The sequence below is a fragment of the Pezoporus occidentalis genome, unplaced genomic scaffold, assembly GCF_034315485.1.
Source record: "Pezoporus occidentalis ecotype Australia unplaced genomic scaffold, CSIRO_AGI_Poc_V1 ctg8, whole genome shotgun sequence".
NCBI lineage: Eukaryota > Metazoa > Chordata > Aves > Psittaciformes > Psittacidae > Pezoporus > Pezoporus occidentalis.
This window is the reverse complement of record NW_026916158.1, coordinates 9,567,554-9,579,903: the sequence shown is the minus strand read 5'-3', so window position 1 is coordinate 9,579,903 and position 12,350 is coordinate 9,567,554. Positions and strand designations below refer to the sequence as shown.

Genomic DNA, 12,350 nt, shown 5'->3' with positions numbered 1-12,350 from the left:
ATGAAGGTACTGGATTTATTGTATCGTTGACAGCTATACTGCCTTACATCAACCATTATTTTTTTTTTATTCCTTCAGAAAGAGTCTATGATTTGCAGAAGATGGAAGGAAGGGCACATAGAAAAGCAGTAGCTGTTCAAGAGTTCCAAAACAGATTAGTGAAAAGATTTTTCCATAACTTGATAATTAAATCACATTTATTCTTGAAAACAAAGCAAACCCTCCCAGTTCTGGATATGCTGCAGGATTTCTGGTGGGAAGATACTGAGGATCAACAGCACATTTTATAGCTACAGTGGTTCCTCTGATTTCCACCATCCCCTATCCCTTCCAGCTGTCACACTAGAACTTAAAATATGACCTAACAAAGGGAAAGAAGTTGCATATATATATATAGGCTCAATCTACATGCATACCTTTTGCTAGTGTTATAAATAAAACTGGTATACATATCAGAGTGTGAAGGTGCACATGTATGCTCAGTTGTGCAAATGTATGTGTACACCTGGGTCGGAGCAATCCCAGGCACAGCTACAGGTTGGGCAGAGAAGAGATTCAGAGCAGCCCTGAGGAGAAGGACTTGGGGGTGCTGGTTGATGAGAAAATGAACATGAGCCGGCTTCAGTGTGCACTTGCAGCCCAGAAAGCCAACCGTATCCTGGGCTGCATCAAAAGGAGCGTGACCAGCAGGTCAAAGGAGGTGATCCTGCCCCTCTACTCTGCTCTCATGAGACCTCACCTGGAGTATTGTGTGCAGTTCTGGTGTCCTCAACATAAAAAGGACATGGAACTGTTGGAACAAGTCCAGAGGAGGGCCACAAGGATGATCAGGGGACTGGAGCACCTCCTGTATGAAGACAGGCTGAGGAAGTTGGGGCTGTTCAGCCTGGAGAAGAGAAGGCTGCGTGGAGACCTCATAGCAGCCTTCCAGTATCTGAAGGGGGCCTATAGGGATGCTGGGGAGGGACTCTTCATTAGAGACTGTAGTGATAGGACAAGGGCTAATGGGTTAAAACTTAAACAGGGGAAGTTTAGATTGGATATAAGAAGGAAATTCTTTCCTGTTAGGGTGGTGAGGCACTGGAATAGGTTGCCCAGGGAGGTTGTGAATGCTCCATCCCTGGCAGTGTTCAAGACCAGGTTGGACGAGGCCTTGGGTGATATGACTTAGCGTAAGGTGTCCCTACCCATGGCAGGGGGATTGGAACTAGATGATCTTAAGGTCCTTTCCAACCCTAATTATTCTATGATTCTATGATTCTACTGTCAGTAAAGAGGCAGAATATGAAAATGTATTACTGTTCTCATTAGTATTTATAAATTAAACTTCTACCAAGTAGACCTGCCTAAATGGATTCATGTTATTGCTCTTATATAATTTTAAATCTTCAAAAAGCATACCTGCGAGATATAACCAGGAGGCACATGAATAGGGGGAATGGATCCATTGGGTGACATCATGGGAACCTCTGCTGGTCCTAATAGAAGGAAACAAAGAAGATATTTTTTCAGTTAAAAAAATGCACAACTGCTCAAAAACGCCTAAAAATAGCTTTATTTTTGAAGCCTGCAAGAACAAAATGAGCAGCTCTACTAATTTCTGGTATATGGAAAATACCTTGTTCCATCATTCTGAGAATAAGATCATTGTTCAATGACTTTACCATGTATTCTGTTGAAATAATATTTTCATCATAAAACAGCTAAAACATAGACTTTATATTACCCACTGATCAACTTATACAGCATTAAGCAGTAACACAATACGTCCTTTAGCAGCCCACAATTCCTATATTGAAATCTGGTTAAGTTATTCTTGTCGAAGGCATGAGAGCAGAGAACAAAGCAGAAACTGTGCAGCCTGGAACTAGGCAGCTCCCAAGGAAAGCGTCCAATTGTAGCAAAAAAAAGTCACATATGTGAAAAACTATCTATCTATTTAAGAATACACAAAGACCAAATTCATTATCTCAGCTATTCAGACTAACCTTGGAATGTGGTTATACAAGCAAGAAGCTTATGGTTTCCACTCTGAAATCCAGCCCTGAAACATGCAAGTTCCATTTTGAGGCACTGAATAAAAGGATAACAAAGCAAGTGCCATAACCATTCGACTTTTGCAAACAAAGCCTCACAGCTAAAAGAAAGCCTCTAGATAAATGAGAATAGTTTGCTCAATTGCTCATTGATTCAGCCATTAAAATCAGGAACATCACATAGAGCAGTCAATAAAATGAATCTCCAAAACATCAGACAGATGGTTGCAATAAGAGTTGACTACTTTGAAAAAGAAAAATTGATTTAATTACCTCCTTATTATATATTAAAATGTTTACACTAACCTGTTAGCTAGTCCATTTGCCATGGTCTAAGAAAATAATAATGATCAAACTCTCAAGAATAGCTTACAGAACTCTGCTCCTTGCTGCTGCAAATTGAATTTCAGCTTTGACTAACAATACAAAAGATAACTTCATAACCTTCTCTGATGGAGAAGCCATCAGGCATCTCCAAACCATATCACATTCTAGGTAGGGAAGCTAAGCACTAAAACATATGAAGGCACAGGCACAGGTGGGATGCAATAGCCTTTAGGACTGACTGCTCCTAAAGTTTAGGCTAAACCTAATGAAATCCCCAACAACAAAGTTTGCTGATACCAGTCTGTTGTCTGGTATCAGCAAAACCAAGCCACATGAAATTATCAAAAAGTCACTCCTTATTTCATCTATATTTTTATAATACTCCTCAGGCTGATTATTGTACAATAAACAGGAACACCCAACCTCTCAAAATTCAACTTACACATATGAATCCATCTGAGCTATTTGTATCTCCTCTGATCCTGGGTTGTTCTCTCTATCCAGTTATTTATAGTTTAATCAGCATATACTGTTTTTACTAGTCACATCTAGATTTGAAATACGGTAACTTATCAACAAGTGCATTAAGCACATGGAAACTCCAAAGTTTTAATTAAAAGAAGTCATTTTAGGTGTGTGGTTCTGCTGCTCTTCACCCTTCCCTATGCTTAACTATGTGGGGAATTTTACCTATACTACCAACAGGCAGTATACTACCTATTGCTAGTATAGGTAAATCATAGGCTACTTTTTAGGGTACCTTATTCACCTCATACGAGTTCCTCCACCTTATTCTATAGCTCTTTCAACATTCTTTGTCTCCTCAGATAATCAACAATTTTAGTCTGAATGGAAAAAATATCCATCATGAGCAGTAGTTGATTATGGGGAGTGAGCTACCCTCTGAATGGCTCTGTAAATGGCTCCATCTATACCCATCAAAAACATGAAGTGACAATTGGTTCAGAAGGAACTTTACAAAAATATTATTTCAGTAAATACAGGTTCCCTATTAAAAAAATCTGCAAATTTCTTTTGAGGAATATGGGTTTTTATTTCTCTCTGAAGCTACTTTGGTCTAGGTACACTGCCAAATTTTACCCCACAGTGAGCTAGACAGTGCATCTATACGTAACAGCCAATACTGGTAAACACAATGATACCTTTTGGAGGGATTCAATCCACACTGGACTGTCAAGTGTTATTCAGTTTTTCAGGATGGAACACGCCTGAGGTTATGTAAAATGAGTAGTTAACATGGTTACACAACTCATTCCATGTCAGTGATTTCTCAAACCTGAATAACTACATGGAAAGAAAAGGCATTTTAAAATCAAAAATCCTGAGTTCACTATTTAAGTAGATAGCAATGTATATGTTACACAAATGTTGCTTGATAGAATAAAGCATTAATGTTTAACCTGTTTCAGCCCCTCACCAAAATGCTATCTACTTACAGTTGTATTGACCCTAGAGAGTTTTACTCAAAAATAAGTACTCTGACTTGCAAATAAATTTAAAAATGGAACAGTTTTGGAGCTTCTCCATATAGACAGACTAGATACTCTCTATGCAAAAAATGAGAAACACTTTGGTTGGCAAACCTCATATCTGTCTTTCTAAACCTTGTGCCAATTGCTCATATGGAGTAGCAATCTTCTCGCAGGAAGAAATCAAACTCCCACACCGATCCTGTTGACTGTAACACTTCCATTCCAATAAAAAAAAAAAAATCATGTTTTATTATCAAAACATGCACCATGCAAGATGATTCTTAACCTTGCATATGACCCACAAACTGTTAAAGTCATTTGGATAACAAGTTTTAAAAGAATGACAGCCTACTGATTTGCAGCTAGATTTTGTTTCCAGCGCTTTGATTTCAAGGTTAGCCAAATGACTTTAACATACATTATTTCATCTCTCTCATCAATGGTATCAAATCAACTTCAAGCAGTAGTGAGCAAAATACAGACCCACAGCATGATGATTCCCAGGAATTACTAAAGACTATTCTTGCAGTGAAACCATGCCCCAGTTAACACTACAAGAAAATCATATCTTTTGGGGTTTGGGTTTTTGTTGTTTTGGTTTGGTTTGGTTGGGTTTTTTTTTAGTATTTTTGGTTATGTCAATTTTTTTTTTTAACTGTTAAAAAGCAGACATTTAGAGAAGAATGTTCCTCATTTGCTTGTATCCACAGGATGGATATAAGTAATATCTCCTCTAGGGACTTAGAACCTTCCAAATTTTAACTGAAGCTTGTGGCTTAATACAAAACTTAATTTAAATGAGAAAAAGTCAATCCATTCTAACACCGATGATGTACACTGAAATGAACTTGCTTTTGTACTTTTCAAATGTGTTAACAAACTGAGGCTGTCTCCCGAGTTCATAATGAATCTGAGCCAGAAGAGCTTTGGCCACCTCTGCTGACAAAGCAAGAGGCCAAATTCCACCCCAAGCTCCTTCACCGTAACTACAGAGCATCTCCATCACCTTCTGGAGGGATCCCTCAAAATGTGGGGGCTGGCTCCATCCAAAATGCAGGTTCAATGAAATGATTCCTCCTCCTCTGAAATAAGAGGAAAAGCAGAGGAGGCACCAGACTGAAGGCACTGAAGTCCATCTAGCCAGGGAGGTGACAGATCACACTTTTCCCCAGCTGCAAGAGCACAAAGTTTTCATATTTCTAACAATTTAATTATTAAGGGACAGCAAGCAACTCAGCCTCATATTGTGGCAGAGCTAATTAACAGCTTGACACCCCACAAGAGCCTGTCCTCCTCTTCCAAACCACATGCTCCCACTTTCATGCTGCTCTGTCACTCCTCTGATGGCATGGCAACAAATTATTGTAACCATTTTAGATGGCCAAGAAGATTTTGCGAATCTATTGCCTTTTCAGAAACACCTGCACACATCATCTAACAAATTATTCTGTTCCTTCTTGCATTGTGGCTTACTGTGTGAAGCTGCAGATGAAAGTAAGTCTCCTTTCCAATCTCTGCCTCCCACTACCCCTGCCAAAGGGATGCTTCTGTCTCAAAGAGATTGCCAGTCCTTCTGGCCGTTTTTATTCTTTCAGAAATCATTTCACAATCTACTTGAGAAACTTTTGTCCCAAGGTTTTCAAGGCTAATTATAGCCTTGCAATCTGTGGCACTTTCAAAATTTTTGTATAAACCCAGTTTGGGCATAAGCAGGCTTTTTTCTTGTTCCCGAGTGACCTTTTATGCATGAATTAAAGACCACTTTAGTTTAATTGGGTTTTTTCCTTATAGAAACCAAAATCTGACAATTCAGTTCCTCCAGATATAGTGATGCATCTTTCCTGTTTCTTTCTTTCCACACAGCATTACAGAGCAAAGAAGTAATTTCACTACACTGTTTTCCTTTCCTTAGGGCTTACAGAGCATTGCCTTTCTCTCTTTATTACTAAATTATGTCCACTGTAGAATATTTTCCACATCCAGCCTATGAGCATATGTTTAGCTCTGTGTTTCTACTGACTGTTTTGCATAGCTCATTAATGAGAGCAAACCCTACCAGGCATTGTAACGAAGTCCCCATTCTGAGACCTGTTACTCTCTGAAGTTCAGGAATTTCACAACCATGTTTCTAGCAATCACATACCAACTTACCATTTCACACCACAGTATCTGCATTACCAGAGAAATACCACTTACTCTGAAGTTTAAGAATCCTGTACATTTTAATAACAAGAAACTACTGCACTAGCTAAGAAGAAAATACAATCCAGTCAGGTAAATGCATTAAAAAGTTCAACAGTTACCTAGTTAAGTAATCCATGACAAAAATACTGTGCCTCCCTCGGATTCACAACGAAACTAATAGCACATCTTTCACACAGGGTGCTTCTCAGGAAGTAAATCTATGGAGCAAGAGGTATGACCAAATGAAAAGGAGAGATAATTAAAGGGCAAACTGGCCTGCTTTGCTAGAACGAATGACCCAGGGCTTGCTGACCTTGGCCAGGACTCAAGGGTTTGCATTTTCACATGGATGAACAGCTGTTCCGGAACAATTTCCTCAATGAAACAAGCACAAACAGGCTCCCTGATACTGTTGGGACCACGTACCTTTCCCCTCCACTTGGTTACTCTCAAAACAGCTTACGGATGAAACAAGGTTAAGACAAGGAAAAACACAATAAATCCTGGATCATTACATTCATCCTCCTTCCTCTGCAGCAGAGATGTGGTGAGTGTTTTTCCTAGCCTTTCGGCCAGAGCCTAAAACTGCTTCTTAGCACAAGCTAAGAAGACCATTTCATAAAAACCTTTACAGTAGGATGCAAACAGCTTTCATGTATAAATAGCACCACAATTTTGAGGTGCAGTCTTAGACAAAAGCTAACCCAGATGCCAACTTACCTCTGTTCACAATACAGTAAAAGGCAGACTCCCAGGTGTCTACTTAAGTTATTAGGACACAGGGTCTTAAACTGATTGCTGATCAAGATCCAAATACTTTATCTTTAGATGAGTACAAATTTCTAGATTAAAGCAACTCCACATCAGACAGAAAAGAAGGAGCAGTTTTTACAATACTAAGTGCTTGAGGGGGTAAAATGACAGCTTTAAAAAACACCTTTGGAGAGATCTGAAATATCCAAAAATCCCATTACACTGCATTCAACCTGCCACAGGTTGAGTTGTGAAAGGTGCAAGCATAACATCTTATAATGTGGTTAGGGTTAAGGAAAGCATCCAGCTCATGCCTGAAGTAGACAGCACATATAGAGAGAGCGCTTTACATTCCCTATCCATATATATTTGTCCTTTTTTTAAAGACAACCTCACCTACACATAAGGATGTGAAGAAAAAGATGCCTACCACACAACCATTCACACTGTTTGTTTTCTATTCAGAACACAGTTTAGTAGTATGAAGCAATTCCTTCACTTCATCAGAGAAGTGCATTACCAAAACCCTCAAGTTTAATAGAAATGGCTCTGTGAATTTCAAATTATGTCGGATCCCACAACCACTGATAACTTAAATGCAAATGTAACACCTGAAAAAAAGAAGTTATCAGCTTGACATCTCCTGGACTTGCATGGCTTAACCACTGAACAGGCACCTCAACCTGTAACACAATGTTTGAAGATAGAGATTGAAGCACCTTTGATCTTTAGCAACTTCTATGACAGCTTTGTTTTTTAAATATTCTCTCTAAATCCTGTGACTACATTAGGAAAGGTTAAAATTATAGCAGGCCTTTACCTACTCCCCCCAATTTTCAAGTTAATTTGCTGTAAATATAATTACAAATAAAATGCAAAAATAAAGTTATAAAAAATACATCGGCCTATTGGAGTTTCAGTGCATTAACATTACTAATATTAAACTGCAAATCACGTACACTTGATTTACATGGTTAGTACTTGGAGCCACTGGCCTGACAATAATATCCAGTCTAGAGTCTGGGTTTGACTTTTCAACATGTGCAGACAAACTCACTCAACTAAACATCAAATCAAAATACTCTGAAATCTGTGCCAAATGCATCAAACAGACAGTTCCTGGAGCATATTCTGCCTTATTTACATGACAGCACCTTTGCTGTTTACACTACAGACTCTTGAAAACAGTTTATTTTACTCATATTTGCTACTTGACCTGCTACACACAGCAGGAGGCTCAAGTACATTGAATCTGGAGTTAAACAACAGTACTCTCCAGTTTAATGTAAGAACCAAGAGGTTCCTACTCAGCAGGGTGATATTTTGCAATGTGTGTCTCCCAGATGTTGTGTTGTGGTTTGAGGCATATTCTAGAAATTATACAGTAACTCATAAAAACAGGAAATGAACTAAAAAGATATCAGTTTCACCAAATATGCCCTGTCCAAAGCTATCACAATACTACAAGCTGTCGCACAGCAGTAGTATTGCGTCTGAATTTGAAGAGGAAGCTAAGTAAAATGCTCATTTTTATCCCCCACAGAACTATGAATGAATATATTTTCGGACATCAAATGTTTAATGTTTCAAACATTGAGTGCATTGCATATTGAGATACTTATCCTGAGGGCATAAAAAACAATTGTCCCTCTCCTCAGCTGCAAGACCTCAAGATGCCATCCTGCACCTTTCAGGTTCACCACATTTCACTAATTTAACAAGCAGAAGAGAGTCCAGACGAGATTAATGGGCTGCTTTATTAGCCTGGTACATCATCCCCATGTGCATCAACAGCTTCTGCTTCTGCTGTGGGACTGGAAGGGGAGCAGGAAGCACCTGGGGACAAGGACCTGGTCCCGCAGCATAGGGCCACCCTATGCCAGAGACAGAGCACCAGCAATCACCATTTGCAGCAATTAAGCTTACACGTTAGGAGACACTGACAACATAAAGGTCACTGAAGTCTTTAGAAAAGGTTAGACAAGCACACTTGCCACAGAGAATGGAGAAGGATGAGATGGATTCTTCAGGTCTTTTACTGTTCTTCCACATTCCCAGGTGGGGTTTGCTACCTTTTAGCACTGAGCACATATATTATTCCAGAGTTTCAACTTGCAAGCAACATTTTAGAGTGGAACATTTTTTGGTGTTGTTTTGAATAGAAATGGAGTATTTTCCTGCCCTCATATGAACAAACAAGTTGGATTCTTTTGCTAGAATAAACCTTTTCTGATGGTTGGCTCATCAGCTGCTACTGCAAAAACACTTGCAAAGACTATGTTGCAATACTTCAAGCATTGAAAATAAGCATACTCCCATGGAATTCACCAGATGGGCTACAGATTGTAAATCATAGATGTCTAGACTAAAACATAAGAGACAAACATCTGTCTAAAATCAGTTGACTTGAATGGCAAATACTGTTAAATAAATTAGGACTACTTTGGAAACAAACAGAACAACCAACTACGTTGAAAACATCTGAAATTAATCCATTAGCACACAAGCCACAACACAACAACCTGCAACTGGAGAGTCAGTCATTCATTACATGATGAATATTAGCTCAAGATAACATCGTGACATCTGAAGCAGAAGCACAACAGCATTTCTATGACCCAGCATACCCCACAAGGACTCATGAATCCATCTCCAGAACATCTGGCTGGAATGGGGCTGTTATTCTCCACACACAAGTGAAACTATGGGACAAAGAAATTAAATGCCTGATGCAGGGTCACACAGGAAGCTTGTGGGAATGTAACTGGACACAAATCCAGAATAGGCTTTTGGTCATAAAAGAATATTTAAGCCTGAATAGAACCTCAGACTGCTAAAGAAGGGTAGGGCATCACATAAGAAAATACACTATTTGGGGGAGGAATAAAAAAAAAAAAAAAGAAGTCTTCCTCATTTCTAACTTTTTTCATTTCAGAATCACAAAAAACCTCATGTATCAAGTTTTTACACTGCTAAAGCTTTGAACAATAACAGAAGAATTAGCACCCTCCAACCAAGTTTCCCACCACACCTGTAGAGCCACTGCACTTTTAACCAGACCTCAGTTTTACAGGAAACATATGTCATTAAATGAAAATTATTTTCTTTTTGCACTAGTTATTAACAGCATTAGCATTTACACAGAACACTATCTGCCTGATATCAAGAGGTTATTTATTTGTTGAAATACAAACAGTAAGCCACAGTAACATCATAAGGATGGAAGTTCAACTGTAGACATTGTTTTGCCTTTGCAATTTTGAGACAACTCTTCAACACATTCTAGTGATGTAATGCTTTTTGGGAAGTGTGTGTGCATGTGCTAGCTTTCTGGCACATTTTTAAAAAAACATTCACTTGCAAAAACTTTTCTTCTCTGCAACAGGTTTATACAAACAGTAAACAACTGGCTTTGAGCACAACTTCCATTAGAAGAAGAGATAATTATACAACACCACTTTTTTGCAGCAGTAAAAGAGAATGCTCCAATTATTCATAATCTAATTATTGCATTCCCATGGCAACACCAAGAGGACTGTACAATCAGCAACAGACCCAAAATCTAGCCAACAAAAAAGTTACATAGTACGTTCTCTTCCACCTGCCCCAAATGAGGCAGCAATTAGGCGATGGCTATTCTTTACCTGTCCACCCCCAGTGAGAAAAATCAGCCAGCCAGTGAAAAGTAAAGCAAACTTTCAACCCTACCACCCACCTAGTGCCAACACCGTGCCACCAACCATCATCACAGGGGCTGATGAATTTTGTTCTGGACATGTTTGGATCTTAGACTTCATTGACTCATCTGAAGTTCTCTATTTGAACGTGCTCATCAAAACCAGCAATTAATATCTACATGCCACAAACAAGCACTCTTTATCACGTGGGTTGACAAGGAAAGTAGAATCATCAACACAGTTGGTATTCAGGCACATGCTGGGCTGTTTTGTGAGGCTGTGGCAAACAACTGCCATCTCCCCAGTTTATATATACATATATATATATAAAAAATACAGACATCTATTCAGTAAGTATTAAAAGCAAATGTCATGATATTTAATATTTGCTGTTTCTCTGTTGAGGCTTTATTACAGTACTGCATTTACACCAGACTAATTTAGGAAAAATGCACGCTAAAATTTTAAGTTTGACAATCTGTCCTGTGCTCAGAGATACCCTCTGTAAGCCCAGGGGTTTCCCAGCGGATCTTTGCTCACGCCATGGGGAGAGCCATCTCCTCCTTCCTTCACAGTGGTTCTGTAATCCTGAAGCAGCTCATTCAGAATTAAAAATAAGAAGCTGCATCTTACATAGAGAAGCCTCAACCAAAATCTAGCTCTTTATCAGTGACTGCAAGAGACAAAATATCTCCCTGAAACAGGGAGCTGCTGGACACAGCTCTCCCCTCCCCAGAGAAAGCCAGCTCTACCTGAGCCCCTCCTGACTGAAACTGCCTCTTCAGCACCTCCAACAACCAAAGCTCCACAAAGTCCCCAGTTAGCATCTTCCATTGCCTACCTGCCTTTGCATTGGAAAGGTGTTCAACTTGACTTTCTCTGATTTAAAATTTTCACTTGTTCATTCTCCATCCACAATTGTAGACAGAGAAGCCTTCTGTTATTTTCTTTCCAACAATGTTTTATGAAAGCCCCTGCCATCCCCCTTCACTTTGCCCTGTCTCCCTTGAGCCTGCCCTTCCACAGACCAAAGAAAATTCATTTTTCAAGCTTCTCCCACAGTTCCATGTTGACAGCCTGGTTTCTCTTTTCTGCTGTTCTCTGTACCTTTTGCAGTCATGCCAGACTGAAAGGAAGGTGTTCAAATCCCATTGCAAAGCCTACCAGAGCCACAAAAAGCTTCTTGCATTGACTTTGGTCCCTCCTCACCTTTTCTACTCCAGAAAACTCTTACTGTAGCTCTCAGCTACATGGTGGCTGTCCCAGAGAAGGCACTAGCTTGCTTTTTCACAGCCTGCTTTCATTTATAAACACTAAAGGTGAGGAGGAAGGCTGTGACTCACCAGGACTTCACTTATGTTTGAAGGGCCCCATCATCCTTGCCTCGTTTTCACTTAATTTCTCATATTTCTAAATTGAGCCACTGCAAGAAGCACATTAGTTGAGTTCTGTTTTAAAACATGCCTCTCTCAGCTAGTGACAGCTTTACATCCCTTGAAAAATAAAGAGTAAATTCTTATTTGTGTCCCCAGATAAATAATCCTATCACATAGCATGGTATAGCAGGGAGAATTAAGACTCTTCTCTTTGTATATAAATTAACTGCTGATGAGAAACAAATATTGTATAATAACTACATTATTCTAATTATTAAAATAATTTCTAATTTAAAAAGAATCTGGGATACTATCTCCATAGCACATGTGAAATATTCTGAACCTCACATGCAATACAGGGAGTTTCTTGTTGGCTATAGCAACCGTGAAATTAATTTACTATCCAAAACATTCATCATATAGCTTGATGGAGATTAAAGCAACCCTATCCTCCAGGGAATAAGAATTTCAACTGGCCACCACTCTTTGAGTATTAGTTGCTGA

At 39.1% G+C, this 12,350-nt stretch overlaps 1 protein-coding gene across 1 annotated transcript in view; it reads right to left on the bottom strand.

The window, feature by feature from the left end:
• FNDC3B (fibronectin type III domain containing 3B) overlaps window positions 1–12,350 on the bottom strand; it is a 212,461-nt gene that overhangs the window by 107,820 nt on the left and 92,291 nt on the right. The window contains exon 4 of the mRNA XM_062602994.1: window positions 1,402–1,478. Within this exon, the coding sequence (XP_062458978.1) occupies window positions 1,402–1,478 (77 nt within the window). The remainder of the gene's footprint in view (window positions 1–1,401; window positions 1,479–12,350) is intronic.